The following is a 26,877-nucleotide window of genomic DNA, read 5'->3' as shown; positions in this document are numbered from 1 at the left end:
CTCTCTCTCTCTCTCTCTCTCTCTCTCTCTCTCTCTCTCATGGTCAACAGACTGTGACTCTAGGACTCATACCAGGTAGATCCCCCTGATTCTCAGGCCTTCAGCCTCTTAAGTGAATTATATCACTGGCTTTCCTGGTTCTCCAACTTGCAGGCTGCATATGATGGCATATTTCAGTCTCCATAATAGTGTGAGCCAATTCCTGTAATAAATCTCCTCTTACATATCTATCTTATTAGTTCTGTTCCTCTGAAGAACCCAGACTAATACAGATTTTGGAGTTGAGAGTAGTTCTAGAGGAATATAGTTTTAAGGACGAGTTTTCAGAATTGGTTTTGGGCTTTTTGAATTGGCTCTCTAGTCCTATTACATTTAAAGTTGCTGATGACTTACTGCCAGTAGTAAAGAGAGCACTGACAGTCCTCAGCATGAACTGTTTATAGAGTTATATAAAACATCTCCATTGGATACTCCTAATCAACGACTTATGAGAAGCAAGTTAGGTGATTCTTTGTATGATACTTTCCAACATTTTTCGAAAACTAAGTAATGTGATGATGTTGATTGGTTGCTCCTCTTTTTCTGGACAAAATGCTAAAAGGATGAGCTCTGGGATTCAAATTCTCAGCTCAAACCCCACATATGTGACCTATGAGCTCCTAGGTGTGCTCTGAGGAAGAGCCTTATCTCCTACAGCTCCTATAGTTGAAATTGCTGAAAATAAAACACAGGACCTTATCCTGCTATTGGCTGAATTACAATTCAAGTAGAATCCCAGCCTTGTAAGGTGTCTATTGCTAAAGTGAGGGCATTGATTAGGGAAGAATAGGATCCTGTAAGTTGGGATGGGGTATGTGGGCAGACTCTGATGAAGCACATATAATAATTTTCACTTCAGATATTCCAGTTCTGAACATTATCTCTTACACATGGGAGAATCAATAAGTAGATATTTATTGCACAGATGTTTATTGCAGCATTATTTATACTGACTAAAAAACCTAATGAAGAGAATACCCAAAATAGAGGAATGTTAGAATAATTATGGTACGATGCTATTGTGTGCAACCGCCAAAAAGAGTGACTAGATGTTGATACCAGTTGGCTTAATTTCCACAGAGTATTTAAGTGTGAAATCAACATGCATTAGTGTGCGTAATTTTTAATAGCAAAAAATTACATGTGTAAATGTATTTGTATGTATGTGTATCTGTTTATTTATAACCATTTAGGTTTGGATAAAATAATGAAAGACATATCCTTGTCAACCTAGGTTTTCTAGAAGAGAGTGATGAGAATGAAATACAAGAGTAGTGGGGAGGGGACAATAAGCCAATATGACAAGAAATTTAAAAGGCTGCACTAAAGCAAACAAAGAGACACAAAAACACACAAAATCTAACAAGTATGTTATCGTGTTTATATAATTATCTATAATGAAAAATAAGACAATATAAAAACAGTAATTTATAAAGACCATGAAAGAAGTTAGTATGTCTCAAGAATTTTTTGGTAAGGTGAGCCTTAAATCATTGGGAAATGATGGGTGCCAACAACACGATTATTTTTAACATGAAGTTCAAATTTAGCAACTGAGAGATATTAATGTTCAGGTCCTCCTCAAGTATATTCTGATTCATTCAATATTTCATTAATATAGCAGCAACAACAAACAAGTACTCAAAGATCTACAGTGGGTGAAAGATTAGCAAACACTTCTACCCACCACTGAAGCAGGACCTATTCTTCTACTGCTAAACTGTGGTGTTTTTCTTTTGAAATAAGCTTCCAGAATAAAAGGACACAAAATAGAGTGGAAAGTTCATGTATTTCAGGGTTAGCCAGGCCTCAGTTTTATTCCAGGCTTTGCCACCACTGCCTGTAATCAAGTTGGTGTTGACAATAAACCCACACTTATTATCTTTCCGTTAATCTATCTTTCATAACTGCATGCCTATAGCTGTGAGTTCCAATCAGATGGTGTGAGTAAGCACAGGTTAGCCATCAAGGGAGTTTATCATAGCCTAGATTAGTTGCTGTGGGACCTCGAGTTAGATATTTTCCTGTCTCCTCATCCATAACACGGAGGTAAATAACAATATTAACTCAAAAGATTATTGCAAGAGTTCAATTAGTAGATGTAAAGCACTAATTAGGGTAGTATACACATTAAAAAGTGTTCAATAAGAACAACTAGACTAAGACAGTAATATCTAATTCAGTCATAGACCATAGATTTAGGGAAAAATGACTGGGACAAATCTCAACTCAGGACTAATGTTTTGGACTTTGTGTGTGTGCGTGTGTGTGTGTATGTGTGTGTCATATCATGATGAAGATTAAATGTTATGTATTGCCAAAGAATTTTCCACATTGAACCTAATAAATATGGAAACATAGATAAATATGGAAAGGTGGAAATAAAAGCAAACTTAGAAATTTAAAAGTTTTCCTGATTAAAGACATTAATGAGAGTTACCAACCATGCATTCTTTTCTTTAGGGTGATTACAAGGAACTTTATTTTTATTTATAATAAGTTGAACATTGATTTACATCATAGAAAAAGACAGGTTTAGGAAAAAGATAGTGTTCTGTTCTGCAAGTATAAATTTTCCATCTATTTCATCATTATCCTAAATGTAGTCTACAGTATTAAGAAATTGATTCCACTTCTCTTACTTTGCCTTTTTTTTTAAACAGAAGAACCAAAACCATACTTTAAATTTTGTTGGTAATAGTTATACACATTAAGATGTGGAAATATTGTATTTAGTGTACACTTCAAAATGTCATTTGATTGATAACTACTTCTGAAAAAATATGTTTGATTTCTTAATAAGTTGACCAATCAATGGAATGATTTTAGAGTAAACTTCTTGAATAAAAATGAAACTAAAACTTTTTTCCAAACTGATAGGATGCTTAGCCTGATAGGACGAGAAATAAAGCTGAGTCTTTATTACGTTTTCTGTAGAATCTTAGACAACCATGCATTCTTTACTATCATGCAGCGTATCATCTTTTATGTGCATTGTAGCATACCAGCATTACTTTCTGTACAACTTCCAGTAAATCATTTGCTTCCATTGCCTCAGGTTATCAGAAAGGGTCTTTACTAGAGAAACTGTAAGTTCACTTTTAGAATATTCTGACTTTATGACTGCAAGAGAGCTTAATTCCTGGTTTTCTACTCTGAGTCAACACGTAAGAGAATTATGAAAGACCTTCTGGCTGTGTCTCTGTATTTATTTTCCGCCTCCAAAATCTTTCTCCTTCTCATCCATTATCCCCATTAATTCTTCAAGTTTCTTCTCCAAGTATTTCTTTAATGACCTTCGTATTGCCTTCATTTTCCTCCGATGAGAGATGCAAAAATGGAATCTAGAGTAGAGAAATAAGATAATCCCAACTTCAGTATTAGTAGCCCAACTCTTAAAAAAATTGTAACAATTGTTTTTTCTTCCTTTTTTGAATTCCTCTACGAAAGTTTTTCTCATACTTCATTGTACCTCCTCCATTTCCTATGTTCCAACTTTTGTCCCATCAGACTTTATCTGTCTCATTCCTGTTAGTATGAGATCCCAGATTTTGAAATGACTTCTTTCCCCTTATTTCCATTGGAAGGAAGGGGAAGATTGGGCAATATCTTTGCCAAAGAAATGCTTGACCCAGTGTTTGTTTGGAGGGAGGAAAACTCACAGTAACAAAGCACCTCCCAGTATTACACCTTCTGCTAATAATATCAGAAATAGTGCAATCTCTTGATTCTCAGCCTTCTTTGGATCATCTTCTGAAAGAAGAAAGGGCAAAAAAGAAAGTGAATTTTGGAGAAGGAAATTAGTAACTTGAGAACTTTATCCATAAGAAGACTCTTTTTAACCTTAAAAATTGCCCTGTTCACCACTTACGTCACTGTTCCCTGGTTATTCTGATCTGTATTAATTACTTAGACTCCTAAGCTCTACAAAACTTTTTCTCTTACTGCCCCTAGCCTAATTTCTCCACCTTTAGTACAGCTTTTTCATTTCTAAGCTCTTCAGTTATCCGGTGCCCGGTAATTCATACCGGTACAAATTTTGTCCAGCATCTTAGCTCTTGTTTGTGGCATTAGCATGACCTACAGAGAAGGTGATCAACAAATATTTGTGGATTAAATCAATGAAGAACTCCTTGATCCCTGGCCTTTCAAAATGCCACACTGCAATCTTTGTTACCTGCACAATATTCTCCTTTGAAGCACCGAGTGGTGATGCGAAGACAGGTCCAACAATCCAGGATAGGACCTTCAGTCACGACTGATAGAGAGAAGAAAGATAGTTGGAAGGGGGCCACGGCATGGAGTTTCCTTAGCTCAGACACCAAGTATGGATTAGATCTCAGGCATTTCCATTGGTTACATTGCTGTGACTTTCTTCTTCCCCTGGCAATCAATTTTATTGATGGGTCAAAACTCTAAACTCAAAACTCTATTTTAAGTCAGATCTCTGGGAAGAAGTAGGAAAATGATGGCTCAGCTTATATTGGTGCTTTGGGTTATAAACTATACTATAGGCCTCTTAGCACCTCTAAAATCTCTGGGGTGTCTGAGATTTTATAAACTAGATTTTGTTGTCAGTGATCGTTGACATTCCCCCTTGTAGCCAATAGCTCTAGGAATTGCGTTCTCAATGTGACAAGTAGAAGAGATAGGGTCATATAGAGCACAGGAGATGGGAAGATATGGCTGAAACCTCAAGGCATCACATATACTGTACTTACCACAATCTTCAGAACAAGCTAAAAGAGAATCAGAAAGATCTAATGAGCTTAGAATCAACTTAGTGTTTGCCATATGTGTACCCAAGTCATCTTTATTTGGTTACCCATTAAGTTCCAGCCACCCCTCCACCCACTCTAAATTATTCTAATGTGAAATCACATTCCTCCTCTCACCCCTCATTTCCTATTCCTTTCACATAATTTCAGTGTTGTTAGATAGACATCTTATATTACCAACTTCAGAGAAGTTCTTTAATAGTTCTTTCAGTTTGGATTCCAGGTTTTGGCGGACATCGAGAAGCTTGACTTGAAGGATAAGGACACCTAAAGAGGGGTGGAAGGGACATCAGAAAATAGGGGTGGCCTTTCCCTTCCTAATTTAATCCTAATTGTTTTGCCTTGTTTTCTCCAGTGAATTTTTCTCATACTTGCTTGGGCAATACAATCTCTTAACACTGAAACAGTACCTCACCTTTCCATGTTTCATTGCTCAGTTTATAAAGTTCATTCTTCAGCCATGTTCTCAAATTGACAACCTTTTGAACAGCTAGAGAGGAGGGGTAAAGGAACATGTGGGAGAATAATTACATTTATGGAGGAAATTACGTGGGCCCAGGTGCTCTCTTCCCTACCTCCCTTCTCCCTTTAACCCCCAAAACTCTCAGGGACTCGAGCTTCCCTCACCCAACACCCGAAGCATCTTGTCCCTGTGGGAGACCTTGAAGCTTAAACGGATCATCTCCTTAATCTGCCGTTCAAGCAGATGAGTTCGGCCAGGGACTTCTGAGGGTACCAGCTTTACCAGCAAGGACTTAATATCCTCGATGAATTTGGGGTCACATTCCAAACAGCCTTTGACCCCGTGGAAGGCTGCCAGGGACAGGGGCAGGAGCAGGAGCAGCCGCAGGTCTCCCATTTCCTTGCCCCGACCACCCTTGCCTCAAGACCAGGTTGTCCTGGCAACTAGTTCACCAAGTTCCCTTTCCTTCAAAACTCCAGGAATGAGAGCCTTGTCCTGGATAGTCTGACTCCACCTTCCCCTCTGTTTCCATCCCACTTCTAGGCAATCTCATTTCTCTAAGGATCTTCAGTTTTCTGACTTTTGTCCTTCATTCCAGAGAGAGGGAACTGCCAGCTGGGGAGCAGATACCTGAGTTCTGAGTGTGGAACACACAGAGAGAGAGAGAAGTCTTGTGCTCACACAAGCAGAGTTCCGTGCACAGAGATAATCTCAGAAAAAGTCTTCAACTCTTTGTCTTACTTGTGTTCTTAGTAAATTCCCACACTCCTGCTGAACATTGAAGTAGTATCTCAATAGCAGTGGATGTTGGAAGAGATCTCTTAGGACTTTAGATTGCTTAACCCAAGCTCTGCTTTTATAGAAGAGGTAAGAAAAACTTGGAATATTGAGCTTCTTGGGGTCCCAGTCCCTGATGGTAGCAGTATTGTTGAAAATTAGCAATGGGTGTCTGTATATAATTGATATCATTGATAATAATGATTTTGATACAATTGATAATTTCTCAGAAATTTAGGCTACCTTTGTTTGTAGGAATATTTCTCCAGCTATGCTCTATAACCTTTTTATATATCATTCTTCTTTTAGAGAATCTGGAGCCAGGAGACTAGAAACAACAGTTGAGGAATACATAGTGATGAGTGAAACTCCAGTAATGTTCAGGGTCCTTTAACAGGCACCTCTTGAAAGTGCTGATGACACACTTTGTGTAACATATAAGAAAATAACTACAGTTATCATGGGCTGTGTTCTCAGGACACCTCCATGGAATGTGGATAAATAAACATGTTTTTCCTTCAGTTTAAGTCTCTTTGAATAAGAATTTTCTTTGTTATATGAAGAAATTAAGGCTGCTTTGCAGACTTTCCAGAGTACTAGTTACCTCTTCTATAATATATTGCATGTATGGCTGTGACCCCCTGGAAACTAGGGAACCCTGGGATCTTCAAATGTTGGCGGTAGATTTTAGACATAAGGTATGGGAGAGTCCTGGAGTAGAAGGTTGTGAGGGAAGTTAAAAGAACTACCACTAATTATATGCCTTCCATGTGCCTGATTTTGTCTTAAAAACACTGTAGATGGAATGTCCCAAGTCCTCATGGATGGCACAGCAATACTTGGAGAGATTATTTCCATTTTATAGATAAGAAACTGCGGCTTAAAATAATTCAGTGGTTAGGGATCTGGATTCAAACTCATGTCTGTTTAACTCCAAACTCTATATACTTTATCTACTGCCTCTCAATATTTTCTGGGATAAAACAGAAAACAATCTCTTGGAATTTGATAAATTGGAAGATGGTGGGGGGGAGAGAGTATAATTCAAATCCTTTGATGTTCCAGAACTGGCACTTCTCCACTCTAATTTTATGTTCCCTTGGCTAGATGATCTCATCTTTAGATGACCCCCAAAGGATTTTCACAGGCTGAGGTCTGAAGGTATGTGTGGTAATGGTATTAAAGTAACTCTGGAAACCAAAGTTGGAGACTAAGAGGGTTAAGAAACTTGGCAGGCAGGCGGCCAAGTATGAGGAAAGACTATTCTTCAAGAGAAAACACATGTTATAGATGAGATATTTTCCAGTTAACAATACGTGCCTTTTGGATTAGACAGCTTAAAGGGAGCACTTTATCATACTACGGAATAATTCTACCTCATTCCATGGCACATTTTCTTGACCTTCTAGTGACCCATCTACCATTTTTGTTCTTGCTTTACCCTCCCAGCTTAATTTGCAATCCAAGATTTTTAGGATGAGAGAAAAAATAATTTGACTTTTGTATAGTCTTGGGAAGACTGGAAATAACAAACCATTTCCTAAACAGACAGGTAGAGCTTGTAATTGAAAGGTGCATATAAAAGGGGAAACAGTGGAGGAACTATCATTTTCATGGAGTAAACAGTAGACAGAAAACAACAGTGTGTGCTAAGGTAAAGAAAGAGATACACACAGAGGTCTGGGGAAGACAGAACAGCACTAAGTCTGGAGGAATTTTTTATAGAGAGGCCGGGTCCAGGAGACTAGAAACAATTAATGAATATATGGTTATGAGTGAGACCCAGTAATGTTCAGGAGCCTTTAGGGGAAGCATCCTGAAATTACTGATGATGGTGTATATAACATGTAAGACAATAACCACAGTTAACATGGGCTAGTTCTTTGGATTTTGTATATGAAAAGTATTTTAGCTTTGGAAAAGAAGAGCTGTCTGGAAATTGATTAATAATATAATGATCACATTACCTAATTAAAATAATAGTACTTGTGTCAGGGAGGCAAAAGGCTAACACCCAAATCCTAGAATGATTATGCTAGTGTTTGGTTTGGATCGGCATCAAGGGGATATGATTTATGGTCAGTGTGAATCTGTAGAATAGCTACCTGAGCTCTGTATTTGCCTCAAGTAGTAAAAAAGATACGTAACAGCACATGCTTTCATAATATTGTACCAAATATATATTTGCTTGTTTGTTGTTCTTACGGAGATAAGGTGTTCATGGGCAGCATTGTGTATTTTTTTTTGTTTTTTTTGTCGTACAGCACTATCAATTAGAGAGTCCCTCTTTTAAGGGCTAGAACCAGATGTGTTGTAACACTTGGCCTTTGTTGCAAGTCATATAATGCACTGAGGTTTAAAATCTGAAGAACAAGTTTCCTAAAGAGCAAGAAGCTTCTTACAGTAATTTCCCCACGTTCCATGGTGGATCCCAGATCCATATAAAAAATAAAAATAATGAATCTCTCTGTGCCTCAAGCTTCTTACGTCATCTTTTCTCCTGGGTTATCTGTCCCAGCTGAGCCCTGCTGCATTGCTTTTCTTATCACGTCACTTGATTATCTACGAGTTTGTCAAATGATCCGGATATTTCTTACAGTCCGGTGATATTAACTTCTTTCCTGATTGTAAACTGAGAATAGGAAGCCATTATTTGATATTTGGCTATGTTATAAATTATCTTTCTAGGCAGTATTATAATCATAGGTTTAAATATGTAAATAATTACTTTGTGCCAGATATTTCACATGTAAAATAATTTCAATATTTTCTGTATTCCTGTTCATTTACATTCCATTGTCGTTAAGCCAATCTCTCCATATTCTACTCATCCTTTAGGAAAAGTCGTAAGGTTTGAGCCTGGAAGACTTTGAAGAAATCTCTACCTGATAGGAAATCAAACTAAAAGAAAGTTGATCCAATCAGTAGGGATTGTGGGAAGAATGAGGGGGAGAGAAGCAAAGGAAGCAGAAGATGTGTGTCACAACCTCTTCTCTCTGGGCAGGTCCCAGGAGGGAAGATATATTAGGTTCAAGGAAATAATGAGGGGAGAGAAGCTTTTGCCTTGCATCCTTTAGCGGCTCTGAAAACGACACCATTACCCACACGCAGATAATAGTACCTAAGGAAAAGCCTGTAGGACTGGCTAATAGAAGACACTCCTGAGACAGTGCCGGTTCCCACATGGCATGGAAAAACGAACATGTTCCCACTGGCTGCTAGGCAAGGATGTGCAGGTGAACTCAGGATCTGACTGGGGAACTTGCCAGTGTGTATCATTAAAGCTTTAGGTAAAGGATCCTTTGTCTGAGATCTGGATAGCAAACCACCAGGCCAAGAAAGGAAAAGGAGTCTGCAGCAATCCCCAGGGCCTTGATGGGATCAAATTGTTAGGAAAGGCCACTAGACCCCAAGGAAAGAGAGAACAGATTCAAAGTGTTCCCCTTGCAGAGTTTCTCAGCAAACACTGCAAGAATAGTGAGAGGTAGGGTGGTACCAACTTTACCTTAAAGATACCAACACATTGTCAAAGAATGAAGCAGATATTCTCAAAGTTTAAAAAAAAAAAAAAATGCTGTCATGCCAGGGAACACACATCAGTGAAGAAATTCACTGCAGAGTTCACTGAGGAGGAAAACGCAGGGGTTTTAAATACTAGAAAGAGAGTTCATTTTAACATACTTGGTAAGATGGATTGAGTCCATAGTTAGTTAAAACAAGCTTGATTTTTCAGTGATTAGGAAGATACTTTAATTAGGCCCAAGAGAGGTCTAGCATCCCAGAGTTGCTCAGTGTTCATGGTTTGTTATCAGTTTCAGGAGGTTGAGCTAGCTAGGGTGGAAAATATAACAGTTTCATATCTCCTAGGTCGGTGCTGTTATAAGTGGAAAACTTTCCTCAACGTGCTATGCACCCATGGGCCCCCTTCAACCGTGCGGCTGGTTCATGAATTAACATAGGACCCCCACCTCCCCATTCTTAGGTCCCGTTTTACATAGAAGCAGGGAAAGGGGGAAATATGAAAAAATGATTCCTCCAAAGGAAATTTAGTTACCTTAAGAAAATGTTCAAATTTTGGGGTGGGATCAAATTTATCATATTGTTCTAATATTTCTTTTTTTTCCCCTCCCCAGTGAGGTAAGAAGTAAGGTTTCCAGAGAAAGTTCAGACCAACTATAGACTATGAAGAGGCTATGTATCCTTTGTATATCGGAGAGTAGTGTAAATAAATGGGTGAGCTTGCAACATAAACACCACAGTATTTAGTACTCAACACAAGTGTGCATTACTCTTTCCTTTACATAAAATATAAGCCTGATGTTCAGAGACGCTAAGGGGAGTGTTGAAGGTCATACACCTAGTAAGGGAAACATTTGGGGTTGTAACAAACATTTGTCTGCCTTCAAAGTCCATGTGTTTCCAAAATACCAAAATGTCCCTTGAACAGAGTTAATTCAAGGTAAAAATCATCACTGTCTCTGATTAGCAAGAAGAGAGACCCTCAGGAAATTATTTTTGTGAGAAAAGAAAAATTATTATTTCTCATTTTAAACAATAAATGGAGTCTATAATTCCAACCATCTTTTAATATTTCGTCTCACATCCAATTCTTTTTCTTCCTTTTAAATTACTTGTATAGAGAATGTGAAGAATATTTATGTTCAACTGTAGCTTGTCTGCTTGCCAATTGCAGTACTCAATTTTCTTTAATATTGTATATAAAAGGCATAGGTTTTAATCTAGTTTACCTTAAGTAAATACTAGGCAAATGTAGTACTACTCCTTTTCTCCCTTCAAATGAAATTAAAATACAATAATACAAACAGCTATAAGAACACAATATCCAATAACAAGAAGTAACATTGTTGAACGCATGATCTGTGTCAAATAGTGTATATTCTTTACACGCATGATTGTATAAAATCCTCATGCTAAGAGATTAGTACTATCAGCCCCACTTAGAGATGGGAGAACTGAGAGGGAGTAAAGTACTTTGCACCAGAGCACAGAGCTCTGAGGTGGTATAGCTTGCATTCTTTTCTTTTATCTGTTTCACTTAAGTTTATTCACCTATTATTGCATGTGTGACAGTAAAGAACCACTTTTCCTTTCTACAAAAGAACAGTTACATAGAAAGCCATTTATACCTAAGGTCCTGATTCTTTAGGCTAAGGATATACAGTAGTTCATATTCTTCTTGGTTCTGTTTCCAAACTATAGTCTGAAATTGTCCACTTCTTTCCTTCTCAGATTCCACCACCACAGTGCAAACCACTATCGCCTCTTACCTGGAGAATATTACAATATCCTCTCCTAAATGGCCTCCCAGTCTCACTTCTTGCCCCACATGTCCATTCTTCCCACAGCAACCAGAATGGGCTTATAAAAATGTAAATCAGGTCATTCCCATCTTCTGTTTCTGTAACTTTCTACTGCACTGAGAATAAACAAGCTGGCCTGAAAGGCCTTCTATGATATGATGTGGCACATGTCCAGATTACTGTGTCCATCTTGGGCCACTCTCCCTCACACCTCTTAGGCTGCAGACTGGCCTCCTCTCACGGCTGAGCACTCGCTATTCCATGAGCCTGGAGCTCTGTTATCTCACATCTCCATGGCTGGCTTCTGCTCATCCTTTAGACTCCAGCTAAGTGTCACCTCCTCAGAACGTCCTCTCTGACTACCCTTTCTACAAATAGCTCTGCCTTCCCTCATTCCAATTCTGCTGTTTTCTTTTTTGAAGTATAGTTGATGTACAATATTATATAAATTATAGGTCTGCAATATAGTGATTCATAATTTTGAAAGGTTATACTCCATTTATAGTTATTATAAAATATTGCCTATACACCCTGTGTTGTATATTATATTCTTGTAGCTCATTTTATACAAAATAGTTTGTACCTCTTAATCCCCTACCCCTATATTGCCCCTCCCCCATTCCCTCTCCCCACTGGTAATGACCAGCTTATTCTCTATATCTATGAGTTTGCTTCTTTTTTGTGTTATTCATTAGTTTGTTGTGTCTTTTAGATTCCACGTGTAAGTGATATCATACAGTATTTGTCTTTGTCTAAATTATTTCACTTAGCATAACATCCTCGAAGTCCATGTTGTCACGAATGGCAAAATTTCATTTTTTATGGCTCAGTAGTATTCCATTGTATATATATGTACCACATCTTCTTTATCCATTCATCTGTTGATGGGCACTTAGGTTGCTTCCATATCTTGGCTGTTGTAAATAATGCTACTATGAACATTGGTGTGCGTGTATCTTTTCAAATTAGTGTTTTTGATTTTTTCAGATATATACCCAGGAGTAGAATTGCAGGGTCATATGGTAGTTCTATTTTTAGTTTTATTGAGAAACCTCCATACTGTTTTTCACAGTGGCTTCACCAATTTACATTCCCACCAACAGAGTACAAGGGTTCCCTTTCCTACACATCCTCTCCAATATTTGTTATTTGTGGTCTTTTTGATGATAGCCATTCTGACAGGTGTGAGGTGATATCTCATTGTGGTTTTGATTTTCATTTCCCTGATGATTAGCAGTGTTGAGCATCTTTTCATATGCCTGTTGGCCATCTGCATGTCCTCTTTAGGAAAATGTCCTTTCAGGTCTTCTGCCTATATTTCAATCAGGTTGTTTGCTTCTTTGATGTTGAGTTGTATGACCTGTTTGTAAATATATTGGATATTAACCCATTATAGATCATACCACTTGCAAATATTGTCTCCCATTCAATAGGTTTTTTCATTTTGTCAATGGTTTCCATTGCTGTGCAAAAAGCTTTTAAGTTTAATTAGGTCCTATTTGTTTATTTTTGCTTTTATTTCCTTTGCTTGAGGAGACAGATACAAAAAAATATTGCTACGATTTATGTCAAAAAGTTCTGCCTATGTTTTCTTCTAGGAATTTTATGGTTTGTGGTCTTACATTTAGGTCTTTAATCCATTTTGAGTTTATTTTTGTGTATGGTGTGAGAAAATGTTCTAATTTTATTCTTTGACATGCAGCTGTCCAGTTTTCTCAGTACCACTTATTGAAGGGACTACCTTTTCTCCATTGTATAGTCTTGCCTCCATTATTGTAGATTAATTGAAGATCAGTGTGTGCATTGTTCCATGTACACTTGAAAATATTGTGTATTCTGTGGCTTTCAGGCAGAATGCTCTCTATATATGAATTAAGTCCCTCTGGTCTAATGTGTCATTTAAGGCCAGTGTTTCCATATTGATTTTCTGTCTGGATGATCTGTCCATTGATGTAAGTGGGGTGTTAAAGTCCCCCAGTATTATTGTGTTACTGCCAATTTCTCCTTTTATGTCTGTCAATATTTACATTATATACAGTAAGTCCCCTACATATGAACCTTCAAGTTGTGAACTTTCAAAGATGTGAACGTGCGTTCCATCAACGTCAGGAGTAAGTGAAATTGCAGCTTGCCCTTCATCTCCTAGTGCTGAAGATCCTTCAGCTCTACCATCTCCCACCTCCTCTCTCTCCTCCAGTCAGTAACCCTTCTTGCCTGTTCACTTGATGACAGCCCTTGTATGCCAGCTGTTTTGCTGTACTACTGTACTACTCTACTTTTCAAGGTACTGTACTGTAAGATTAAAAATTGTTTTCTTCTTGTGTGTGTTTTTTTAATGTATTATTTGTGTGAAGAGTATTATAAACCTATTACAGTACAGTGCTATATAGCCAATTGTCTTAGTTGGGTACCTAGGCTAACTTTGTTGGACTTATGAACAAATTGGACTTATGAACACGCTCTTGGAATGGAACTCATTCGTATGTAGGGACTTACTGCATTTAGTTGCTCTTGTGTTGGGTGCATATATATTAACAATTGTTATATCTTCTTCTTGGATTGATCCCTTGATCATTATCTATTGTCCTTCTTTGACTCTTTTAAGTCTTTATTTTAATATTTATTTTATTTGATGTAAGTATTGCTACTCCAACTTTCTTTTGACTTCCATTTGCGTGGAATACGTTTTTCCATCCCCTCACTTTCAGTCTGTTTATGTCTTTAGATATGAAGTGAGTCTCTTGTAGGCAGTGTATATATGGGTCTTGTTCTTGTATCCATTTAGCCACTCTTTCCCCTCTCTTCTCTTGTTCTCTTCCCTTGTGATTTGATGACTATCCTTAGTGTTATGTTTTTCTTTTTTGTGAGTATATCTATTATAGATTTTGGTTTGTGGTTACCATGAGGTTTTTATATAGCAATCTCACTATATATGTGATTGTTTTAAGTTGCTGATCTCTTAATTTCAAATGCATTTTAAAAACCCTCCATTTGTACTATCCTCCTCTCATGATTGCTGTTTTTTCTATCATATTTTACACCTAATTGTTTTGTGTATCCCTTAACTGCTTATTGTGGATATAGATGATTTTACTACTTTTGTCTTTAAACTTTCTGTTAGTTTTGTGTGTAGATGATTTCCTACCTTAACTATATGTTTGCCTTTACCTATGAGCGTATTCATTTCATAATTTTCTTGTTTCTTGTTGTGACCTTTTCTTTTTCATCTCGAGAAGTTCCTTTAACATTTGTTGTAAAGCTGGTTTGGTAGTGATGAACTGTTTTAGCTTTTGCTTTTCTGTAAAGCTTTTCATCTGTCCATCAGAATGAATGAGAACCTTGCTGAGTAGGGTATTCTTGGTTATAGGTTTTTCCCTTTCATCATTTTAAATACATAGTGCCAGTCCCTTCTGGCCTGCAGGATTTCTGCTGAAAAATCAGCTGATAGCCTTATGGGAGTTCCCTTGTATTTGTTGCTTTACCATTGCTGCTTTGAATAGTTTATCTTTAATTTTCCATTTTAATTACAATGTGTCTTGGTGTGTTCCTCTTTGGGTTAGTCCTGTATGGGACTGTGTGCTTCCTGGACTTGGGGTGACTGTTTCGTCTCCCAGGCTAGGGATGTTTTTAGCTTTTATGTCTTCAAATATGTTCTCAGGCCCTTTCTCTCTCTCTCTTCGGGCTTCTGGGACCCCTATAAAGTGAGTATTAGTGTGCTTCATGTTGTCCCAGAGGTCTCTTAAACTGTCTTCATTTCTTTTCATTTTTTTTTTACTCTGTTCAGCTTCAGTGATTTCCACTACTCTGCCTTTTACCTCATTTATCATTTGTCCGTATTATTTACCCTGCTCTTTATTCCTTATAGTGTATTTTTCCTTTCATTTAGTGTATTCTTCATCTCTGCTTGGTTGTTCTTTGTATTTTCTGATTCGTTATTAAAAACTTTAACTTCTTGCTCTGTGCATATATTCTTCTCCCAAGTTCTTTGATTATCTTAACAATCATTACCCTGAACTTTTTCTCAGATAGATTGTCTATCTACACTTCACTTAGTTGTTCTTTGGAGTTTTATCTTGTTCCTTCATCTGGAACATGTTTCTCTGCTGCCTCATTTTGTCTAAGTTGTTCTGTATTTTTCTGTATCTGGTAGGTTAGTTGCATTTCCCAACCTTGGAAAGATGGTTTTCTCTAGGAGTCATCCTATGCATCCCTGAAGTGGACTCCCCTCTGGTCACCAGAGCTATATGCTCTAGGGGTTCTACTAATAAGGGATGTATGGGTCCTTCCGTTGTAGCGAATTGGCTATGTGGACAGCCTGGTAGGCTTGATTGGCTCCTAGTCTGGTTGGTTGCCAGACCCTGCCACGTGTGGAGGCTGTTGGCTGTTGTTTGGTAGGGCCTGGTTATGAGGCAGCTGGAGCGGAACCGCATGGAGCCTTGGGGCTAGTGCTGGCTCACTGGTGGGCAGAGTCAGGGTCCAGAAGACTCTGGAGCTGTTGCCTACTCACTAGTGGATGAAGCCAGGTCTTGGGATTAATGCCAGACTACTGGCAGGCAGAGCTGGGTCCTGCAGTCTGGCTGCCAGGCCCAGGAATCCCAAAGCTGGTGTCAGATGATCGCTAGTGTGGAGGGGGCGTTTCCTGATGCAGTTGGGTACAGGGTCCTGGGTGTCCCAAAGCTTGTGTTGGCCTGCTAGTTGGCCGTGCTTGGTCCCAGTTCATCCCAGGGCAGGGTCTGACCTGCTGTGGGCTGGCTGGTTCTGCAGGCTGGGGTATCTTAGTTTTTGTGGATCTGGTGTTTGCCCCCTGGTGGGTGAATCTGCTCCAGAGGCTAGAGGAGGCTTCCTGGAGGATAGGACCAGTGCCTGTCTGCTGGTGTGTGGAGCCAGGTCCTGTCCTGTGGTGAGCAGGACTGTGTCTAGAGGCATGTCTAGAGGTGGCTCTGGGCTCAGGAAGTTTTTAGGTGGCCTGTCTGGTGATGGTTGGGGCTGTGTCCCTGTCTACGTAATTGCTTGGCCTGAGGCCTGCTGCCACTGGTTCCTACAGGCTGTTGGGTAGGGCCAGGTCTTGGTGCTAAAGAGCTAGAGGGAGAATTCCACAATGGTGCCTGCCTGCATCAGTGTCCATGCTGTAGAAGAATCTCCCATGAATGGCTGCCACCAGTGTCTATGTCTCCAGGATAAGCTATAGCTGCCCCCCACCTCTCTGGGAGACTCTCCAAGACCAGCAGGCAGGTCTGGACCAGGCTCCTATCAAATTACTGCTTTTGTCCTGGGTCCTGGAGGGTGTGAGAGACTTTGTGTGCTCCCTTTAAGAGTGAAGTCTTTATTTCCCCCAGTCCTTTGGAACTCCTAAAATAACCCCCCACTGGCCTTCGAAGCCAAGTGCTTTGGAGGCTTGTCTTCCCAGTGTAGGACCCCTGGGCTGGGGAATGGGACATGGGGCTCAGAACTCTCACTCCTGTGGGAGAACCTCTACAATATAATTATTCTTTAGTTTGTGAGTCACCCATCCGGGAGTATGGGACTTGATTATATTGTGAGTCTGCCCCTCCTACCCATCTCGTGTGATTCCTTCTTTATGTCTTTAGTTGTATAAGATCTTTTCTATTAGGTTTCAGACTTTTTCGTTGATGGTTGTTCTGAAAATAGTTGTGATTTTGGTGTGCTCATGAGAGGAGGTGAGCCCAGGGCATTTCTATTCTGCCTTCTTGACCCTGCCCCTAGAGCTTGCATTCTTAACCCCATTTGAATGATTCTCTATTTATATTCTTTTACTCACTAAACTCTCTCTTACCCTTTATTAGCCAATTTTTTTTTAAAGTCCCCTACTCCTGTGCGTAATGAATTATCGTATTTCTGAAAAACTGACTCTTAGTGGCTGAGGCATTGTGGCCTAACATATGGCATTTGCACTTAGTTCTGATTCTGGTCCTTGTAGAAACAGATTTCTCTTCAAAGTATAGAGTCAAGGGGGAAACTCTTAGTTGAATTTGCCTATGTGGTTACTACCCTTTAACAATTAATCTTATTGTTGATGATTCCTTTGCATTAAACTCCCTTTCATTAATATAAAAATTACATTTGGACCTTTCTCTATTTGCAGAGTTTTATTTGTTATCTTGTCTTGAAATGATTGAGTTTCCTCTTAATTTTTTCTAATATGCTAAGTAAATATTTTCTGCTTAAATACACCCTCATTTCAGTACTACAGCTGTATTGGGTTATTGATCCATTAACCAGGAATTTAATAAATTCTGTTATATCTTGCAGGGTCTTCTGAAAAAGGGTCTGACAAAAATTTACTATATACCTATTTACTACTTAATGAGATAAGAGGAAGCTGAATGCGTCAACCCTGAGGCAGGAAGGTTTCAATTCAATGAAAGAAAGAAGCACTTGGTGAAAGCATTATTGACTTTAACTATTGGAATGAGCTACTAAAGAAGGTGTGGAATCTCCTTTCCTAGAGGAGATTAGTGGTCACCTCTGTCAGTGTTGGCACTCTTGCCTAGGGATTTGGGCTTAATTGAACGGGTTCCTCCTAGCTGACACAGCTGCTATCATATACAGAGAATGATAACTTGAAAAGTATATTTCATATTAATTTTTCCTTAAATTTAGTGCAAGTTTAACAGCAGATATGTGTTGAATTTCTTTTTCAAAGAATGGTAATTATGGTGTTATGTACAGTGAATGGGAAAACAGTTTGTCAAGTTCCATATTCTGTAAATTATTATCATTTTTTGGCATAAATATATTCACCAAGAGGGATTCTAGAAACCACCCCAAATTGGTTTTTTTTTTAATTAATTAATTTTATTTTTGGCTGTGTTGGGTCTTCGTTTCTATGCTAGGGCTTTCTCTAGTTGTGGCAAGTGGGGGCCACTCTTCATCACGGTGCGCGGGCCTCTCACTATCGCGGCCTCTCTTGTTGCGGAGCACAGGCTCCAGACGCGCAGGCTCAGTAGTTGTGGCTCACAGGCCCAGTTGCTCCGCAGCATGTGGGATCTTCCCAAACCAGGGCTGGAACCCGTGTCCCCTGCATTGGCAGGCAGATTCTCAACCACTGCGCCATCAGGGAAGCCCCCAAATTGGTTTTTAACTGGTAAGGGAAATAGTTTAGAGAAATATAAAATGTTTTTCAATTGCAGCTATTTGAGAATTTTACCATTTCATTTTCTTTCCCTGGTGCAGTAAGAGAAGACCTTGACAAAATGTGCACTGACCACTTTTCATTTATGCCAGGTTTAGCTCTATGTCTGAAGGGCATATGTGATAAATTGGTCATACATTATCTCATTTACAGTCTGCGTTTTATGAGCTCCTGTAAAAACAATTACCATATATACATTTTACAATAAATGGGCAAAGTGGCTGCAAACAATATGGAAAAGTCAATAATTAATTTCAGATTTCCAAATGTAGCAGAGACACTGGAGCTTTCTCTTCTTTTCAAAAGAGATGGTTTCTTTGTTAGGAATATGCAAGCATGTTAATTCATTACTCTGTGGTTTCTCTTTTTCCAGAGCTTGTCGAAGGCCTAATTTATGTGCAAGGCTGAAAGCTGTTTAAACGGATAATATGCCTCCTTCATGAGAAATACCACCGCTTTATGCTCCATTAAATGCAGACGTTGACTCTATAAGCTACATACCAATTATTTCTTTCCAGAAACAGCAGCATAGTTTTTTTTCCACACAGGACAACAGATTATTGCAGGCTGCTATTAATCTCTACATAGTCCACAGAATACACAGGACACTAGGGAAAAAACAATTGAGTAGCTATTTTAACATTTGCAAAAGTACTATATGGAGAGAAAATAAAAAGAAGATGCTTCTCTGTTTGCTACCCATAAAATATTTCAATTCTCCTCAGAAAGATAAAAAAAGCCCTTAAATTAATCAATAATGACCTGCTGATGTTGAAGCAGTGCCTATGGATGAGCACAGATGGATCTTTATCTGGCAGATCTTTATTTTCCCCAACATCATGTATGGCTGACCACTCTACAGTCCTTCTACATGCTCCATTAGTTGGGTGGTGCAGTTAGTGAAATGCCTATTAACATCCTTAAATGGGTTCTTTTATGATAACAGCATTGTTTGGTGTATGATAATGGGCCAATTTTCATAGTTAAAGCCAGAAAAATACACTAGTACCTCAGCATAACCTGTCATAGGCTAGAATTTAATATAATGGCTGTGGGTCATTTTGGAGAGTATGAATCACTATAACTTACAGGACTGTTTACAAAACTAGTGACACTGATACTGGTCCATGTATCAAAGTTCAAGGAGTATTTTAATAGTGAAAAGCCAGTAACCAAGTTATTTGTGTAAAAATTTTAACTTTTCTCATTCATCTAGTCAAAAATATTTGGGTGCCTCCTGTTTAACATTTTTTTTTTTTAAAGATTTATTGATTGATTGATTGATTGATTGCTATGTTGGGTCTTCGTTTCTGTGCTAGGGCCTTCTCTAGTTGCGGCAAGCGGGGGCCACTCTTCATCGCGGTGCGTGGGCCTCTCACTATCGTGGCCTCTCTTGTTGCGGAGCACAGGCTCCAGACGCGCAGGCTCAGTAGTTGTGGCGCACGGGCTTAGTTGCTCCGCGGCATGTGGGATCTTCCCAGACCAGGGCGCGAACCTGTGTCCCCTGCATGAGTAGGCAGATTCTCAACCACTGCACCACCAGGGAAGCCGCTGTTTAACTTTTTTTCAACAAGTATTTATTGGACACTTATCAGTAGTATCAACAAAAATAAAGTGGAGACAGAAATGCCTCTGCCTTTACAGAGCTTGCATTCAAGTATAGTGCTGATATTTTCATCTAAATGGATTTTGTTTTTTGTGCTCTAGTGGCATATTTTTGGTTTCCTTCCTCCTTCCTTCCCTATCCCCTTCCCTCCCCCCGTCCCTCCTTCTCTCCCTCCCTTCCTTCCATCTATCTTCCCATCTATTTTTTTTTTTTAGATTAGCGATCCCCTTGTTTCTGAATGGTGATTTCACTCTGCTGTGTCCGAATGGAGAAACATTTGGGCAGCATGGTTCACAGATCAGTGAGCCCCAGATTAGCTTAAGCTAATTAGTTTATTTCATTCCCCCAGAAATTTCATGGGTAAGTAAACCATTCAGAGTTCATGAGATACTGGCAAACTAGTGGAAGGCTTTGGGGAAAAGACATTTCCTACTTCTTCCTCGGGAACTACCAGAAGAAACTTTGTCCTCCAAGACTTAGTGATATAAAAATACGAACACTGAGCTGCAACTAACATAGGTAATTTTGGAACTGGCCCTTAACTGCTTCATGAGAGCTGATTGTATAACCCATCCTGGATTCAGTAGTATACATTGATAGCTTGAAATGGCCATGGCTGTGTTAGGAGTATTTACATCACAGAAATCACAGATACTACAAATGAAGGCTTTTTTTCTTTTCCTTTAACTTTTTCCTTTCTCCCTCCCCTCCCCTCCCCTCCCCTCTCTTCCCTCCCTCCCTTTCTTTTTCTTTCTTTTTTCTTTTTAGAGGTAGCTACAGAGAGTCCATAATGTGGAGACAAGGAGACAGCATGAGACCAGTGGAGAGCTTGAGAGAAAATGGGTCTTGGTAATATAATCTGAACTATTAGAACAAGCTTTACTGGAAACCTGCCGTACTTTTGGAGTTTTTAGTCATGTAAGCATATAACATGCCCACAAAACAACAAAAGTTTCATGGTCAGTGTACATTATTTTTTGAAGGTAGAACATTCTAAATTAACATTATTCAAAGTGTGTTCTTAGATGCTAATTGAGATTCCATAAAAAATGGAATATGCATACTGGGACTCATCAGAGAGGGGTTGAAAAATTCGAATATGTAACTGCTTTTCAAGATACATCTAGTAAGCTCAGGAGGTTGATAATTTGGAAGAGACAGTTTAATTGTTGAAGACTTGTTTCCTGCAGAGGTAAAGGTTAAGTAATTAAACAATATGTGTTATTGACCTAATAAGCACTGATTTCAGTGATCAGATCTACTCCACTACAATTTGTAAATTATATTTGCTAGGTATTACTCCAGTAAAAATTTCAAAGCCACATCTGTAATTCTATACTAGGTACTATCCATCTAGGCAGTGAGTTGAAGAGCTGAGACTAAAGGAGAAGAAAAATCTAAAATAGCAGTGTGGTCAAATTAAAATTTCTGTTTTAATATGACCAGGAAGCAGTGGAGTCACTTGATTCTACTCAGGCTAAAATAAAATATTTAGAGAGTCTCAACAATCAACGAATAACTTCTATGACATTATTACTAATTGATTAAAAGTCAAAAGTAAAGAAACTATACCTAAAATATGATACAACAAATTATTAATAGGGAAACACTTTTACACTTTCTAAAGCTAATTTTTTATGATTTTTTGGTGAATTTATTGACAATATTAGCAGTGGAGTTAGATCTTAAGTATTTAATGAAGTCCTGATATGTGTGAGACACTTTCATTTTCATGACAACCTGATGGGCAAAAGTCTGATGTTCTCCATTTACTAAGTGAAGAAATTGAACCTCCAAAAGGAAAAATATCTTGTCAAAGCTTATGTGTCCTGTGAGGGCAAGAGTTTGGGTCTAATTCCAGTGCCCATACATAGCTGAATTAGATTACATTGACTAAATATCTTGATGCATATTTAATCTTAGCCCAATCAAAAGGATAAATGGATGCAGGAGGGATGAAAATTAGAGGGGAAAGTGTTTTTAGTTTCGTTTAGATGATGGAGAATATGAAACAGAGGGCAAACCACTGAGATGGTTGAACTAATTCTCACACGTATCCGAGTTGAATTATAAAACAATATTTTATGACAATGCTTATAGGAATCTGGAAGTTTGTTCTTTAGTGTAGATTGGTACTTGGAAAATAAGGATAGGGTAGAGGAAAAGCTCAAACTTTTACTTACCTGACCTTTAATGTGTGGAATAAATAAGGAGTTTTTTGTTAGGATGAAATAATCAAGTACTTCAATGTCATAGTATCAAACAGATGACTCAGAGGAATTTGGAAAACCAGAATTGTTTCACCAAAATAGCCTTTCAAGTACTATTATATGACCTTGGACAAGTCGTTTTATCCTTAGTGGCCTAAGGTTTTGCATCTGTGACATAAGAATAATAAAACATACCTCATAAGGTCATTGTGAGGATTAAATGGGATGATAATGAACTAAAAATAGTACCTGGTGCTTATTAAATGTAAATGATGATTTAGTGTTGTTGTTATTGTTATTACAAATAATACAAAGTGTTTTTCCTGGCTTCCTCATTTAGTAGCTGTAAGATCTTACACAAATAATTGGATCTCTCTCAGTCTTAGTTTTTTTCATTTGTACAAATTCTAATATACTATCATGTTGATCTTTCAGTGTTGTGTTTTGAGTATTAAACTGAACAATGCATATAAAAGCACTTCATAAGATATAAATTGGGGAGTGATGTCTTCATGATGCCCTCACTACAAAATCCTATGGATCTTCTAAGTCCACATCGTTGTGGCTTCTGTAGCATTTGGCAGAGAAGGATGCAACCTTTTACTTAAATAGCATAATTTACTTTTTTCTCAATTTTCTGCTCATCTCCTCCATTCCTGTCTGAACAGCTCTTTTCATTTTCCTCTGCAGAATGCAGTTTCGTTTTTGACCTCTGAATTGGGTGTTCCACAGGGTTCCCCTCAACCCCCTAATATTCTATACTTAATCTGTACTACTTCTATGACTTTTGACATCCCTATCTATACCCACATAGCTGCATCCTGAAATGAAATTTACCAAATGGGGATTGTCGAAGACTAAATTTTTAGTGATTTTCAAAATATATCGAATAAGCTTTATAAAGCTATATCCAACCCCATTATTGCATTAGATATTGATATAGAAGTAGCTAAGCTGTAGTATCAGACACCACTAAAATGGCATATTTATCGTAATTCATGGCTGTAGGCTTTTGGGAGAAATAAGTAGCCTCAGAGGACAAACTAAGCAAACCCAGCCTAATTCAGTTATGGCAGAGATCATTTTGGCATCTAATTTATAGCATCTTCCTCTTCCTCATCCACTTTCTTATTTATAAAATGTTTATTTAGCATTTATTGTGTGTAGAATACTGAGTTTTCTGAAGGGACAGAGAGATGGTCCTAGGGTGTGAGGAGGATTATTTTTAGTTTCAAGTTGTTGCATATTTTATGTCCTATTCTTACTCCTTGCACTAGCTTTAACTTTTAGGTTATCATAAATATGTGTTACACTAAGGAATAAGGATCCTTTTGTAAATATTCAGTCAGACAAATAATCTGCTTCTGATTTGAAATCAGTCTGAAAGAAGAAAAACATTAGCTCCCAGTGAAAATTAATATGCAAGTCTGAATTGAGAAAGTAATTTTCTTCTAATTTGGAGGATAACTCTTCTTAGGAGGATTGTTACTTACCATTTGGAAACTGCTGATTTTATGCAAGGTCATAATAAAAAAATACATCAAAGTCAAATTGGCATATGAGTAACTGACCTGTCTAGTATACTAGATACACATATTACTTTATATATGTAAAGCACGGAAACTAGTTTTCATATAGTTTCCTCATTTCAAGCTGCAAAACTCCTCAGACAGAAAGGACAGTAAAATTGCCTCACAGACGCCAACTGATTTATTTAAATTTTGAATTCCAAACGAGTGAGGATGTCCAGCATTGCTTGAGCAAATACAAAATATTATTCTCTCTTTTGGTGGGACAACTGTATATAAGATATTTGTAATTTGTGTTAGCAACTGTTAGTATATCAAAGAGAGATAAATATAAGATTATTTTAAAAAAGGAACCAGTGACCCAAAACTCTTTGGGAATTGTTGGCTAGAAAATAAAGGTTTGTTGTTGCAGGTGTAACTCAAAAATTATTAGTATGGGAAAAGCTGAAGGGTTGAGATAAAACCAAGGTCACAGCTAATCGTTAGTTGAGTCCGGATTACTAAATCTATGTATAATTTCTTGGTTTCTGGAAAATTCAGTTATAACATAAGGTCTTGTATCTCATTTAATCTTTACAATTCCATGAAGGAAGTATTTATAATTTCCATTTTTACAGAGAAAATATTAGGTTTCTGAGTGTTAAGATGGTTTTTCATGGCTGTGTAGTTGGCCCATGGCAGAGACAAGATTCAAATCCAGATCTGTCTGATCCCTGGGCCCTTTTTCTTTCCACTGTCCTATACTGTCATTATATTACCTCCCTTTGCAAGGTGAAGCAACATTATTATAATGTTCTATATAATGTGATGTGATTTAACACTGACCAGTGATTTTTCAAGTTAGAGAAATTAATTTTGTGCTAGTTCATTTAAAGTAAATCACTCTGTCTTCCCTATGGTCTAGGCCATGTGTCTGTGGGACAGATGGTATGATCTGAGGTAATGGAAGAATGATACTGACTGATTCATATAGGGATTATTAAGATGTAATGACCTAAAAGAGTCAGCCTATCCTTAGCATAGTTTATAAGCATGAAAAAAATATTTTGCATATTTATGTTTTTTTGTAAATATATTTATGGAAATATGTAATGATTTTAATATTTCTGATTAATTCAGTGCTGAAATATTGAGTACTAGGATCATTTTAAGGATAGGTTTTTATAAATAGAATGTTGTCATACTAAAAGTCTTTATAGCTTAAAAAGCATAACTTAATTTACCATAGTTAATTTACTCACTGAACTAATATATTCCTTTACTCTTTGTAATATAGCAGGTATTAAGCTAGGTGCTGGGGATATATCAGTGAGTGAAATAGACAACGCCACCATCACAGTCTAATTATACAAGGAAATGAATGATTAAAACTGATGGAAAGGCCCAAAAGGACAAGACCCTTGTTTTAGGAGCACACAGGAACCTGGCTTATAATGGGTGCTAAAGGGATTTTGCTCGTGATAGAAATAAATTTGAGCTGAGGTTTGAAAGATGAATAAGGGTTTACTAAAGTAAACATTTTTTTTGAGGAAATGTTCCAGATGAAGAAGGAGTATGTGCAAAGGCCCTAAAGCAAGAAGAATATAACTATTTCAAGGAACTGAAAAGAAGTTTGATTGAATCAAGGCAAAGAGTAACGTGATGAACTTTCAGAAAGATAAGGTCCAGACTTCACAAAGCTCTACAAGACAGGTTAAAGATTTTGGTTTTGGCCTCAGAATATGGAATATCCATTAAAATGGTTTAAGCAGCAGCTGATCTGATCTGTTTGAAAAGATCATTCAAACTGCCATTTAGGAAACCTTTAAGGGTGCCAGAGTGTATGGAGGGAAAGCAGTAAGCTACTGAACAATAGTCAAGGTGAAAGAAAATGTTAGATTGGACCAGGGGTGTGGAAGTGGAGGCCATGAAAGTGGATGCATGGATTTTGGATTTTGTAACTATTACATGGGCCTTGGTATTTTAACTAGCAAAATTAGATTGTTTTTTGTGTCTTGAGTGAGCAAATAAGATATGGAGTACACTAGAGATTTTTCCAAAGGAGCAAGGGAAAAACTGTCTCTATTGAACATAGTTGAGCTGCCAGTCAACTGAGGTGGAGGAAGAATGCAGTTGTTTCTCATTGTATTCTGTGATAGGTTACCAGTAGAGGACCATTTACAGAGATGTATAATAGTGAAAGAAGACCAGGTTTAGACAGGAAGATTTGGAAGCTGTATAGTATGGTGGTTAAGAAATTGATCTCTGTACCTGGGAGGCCTGGATTCAACTCTTAGGTCTGAGACTTGTTACCTGTATGTACTTGGGCAGTTTATTTATATTCTTTATGCCCCATTTTCCTCATTTATGAAATGAGGATTATGACGGTAATATTACCTAACTTACTGAGAGCATTATGTGGAACGGGGCAAGAGCTTAATAAGCTACTATTATTATTTTGACTCATTTTGGATGTGTTGAATTTTAGGTCCTTTTAAATATCTAGAGATGTTGAGCAAGCTTTTAGATATATACGTTTGGAGTTCAGAGGAAAGGTTTGGACTACAGGTAAATTTAGGAGTCAGTAGTGGTGATTGAAATCATGGGTGTGGATGAGATTGCTCTCTGAGAAAATATAGAGTGAAAACAGAAAAGGAAGTAAGACTTACCTTTGAGTAACACTGTCATTTAGTGGCTGGTTGGAAGATGGGCATTTTAAAGAGACAAAGGAAAATTATCCAGACAGGAAGAAAACCAAACAGTCTTGTATCCTGTAAATCAAGGGGGAAAAAAAGCATGTGAAAAATAAGGGGATAGTTATTATTGTCCAATGTAAGATTATATGAGACAGAAATTTAAAGGTGTTTGTTGATTTTAATTACATGCAGATAATCATGTAAGGTCAAGGATGATCTTAGCAAAGATTCTTTTTATGGAATTCAAGGGTCAGAAGCTAGAGTGTAGTGAATTGTAAAATTAATTTGGAAGCAAATAAAAAAAGAGATAACTCTCTCAAAAGTTT

At 37.8% G+C, this 26,877-nt stretch overlaps 1 protein-coding gene across 2 annotated transcripts; it reads right to left on the bottom strand.

Annotated features, from left to right (window-relative positions):
- Positions 1–3,247: 3,247 nt before the first annotated feature.
- On the bottom strand, positions 3,248–5,676 carry IZUMO3 (IZUMO family member 3). Of its 2 annotated transcripts, XM_059926374.1 has the most exons (7): positions 5,445–5,676; positions 5,233–5,307; positions 4,995–5,084; positions 4,761–4,778; positions 4,217–4,297; positions 3,702–3,792; positions 3,248–3,383 (listed from the first exon to the last, which is right to left on the bottom strand). In XM_059926374.1, the coding sequence occupies exons 1-7, from the start codon at positions 5,674–5,676 to the stop codon at positions 3,248–3,250; spliced, it is 723 nt and encodes a 240-aa protein (XP_059782357.1). The 2 variants fall into 2 exon arrangements, with proteins under 2 accessions (XP_059782357.1, XP_059782358.1); XM_059926375.1 differs by lacking the exon at positions 4,761–4,778.
- Between the last annotated feature and the right edge of the window lie 21,201 nt (positions 5,677–26,877).

This window comes from Balaenoptera ricei, chromosome 6 (assembly GCF_028023285.1).
Source record: "Balaenoptera ricei isolate mBalRic1 chromosome 6, mBalRic1.hap2, whole genome shotgun sequence".
NCBI classification, from domain to species: Eukaryota; Metazoa; Chordata; class Mammalia; order Artiodactyla; family Balaenopteridae; genus Balaenoptera; species Balaenoptera ricei.
This window is presented reverse-complemented; position numbering and strand designations above follow the sequence as displayed.

Coding starts and splice junctions, on each gene's coding strand:
- IZUMO3 (XM_059926374.1), bottom strand. CDS start 5,676: ATGGGAGACCTGCGGCTGCTCCTGCTCCTGCCCCTGTCCCTGGCAGCC. Junction 5,308..5,444: donor CAAGATGCTTCGGGTGTTGG/GTGAGGGAAGCT, acceptor CCTCCTCTCTAG/CTGTTCAAAAGGTTGTCAAT. Junction 3,793..4,216: donor CAAAGGAGAATATTGTGCAG/GTAACAAAGATT, acceptor TTCTTCTTTCAG/AAGATGATCCAAAGAAGGCT.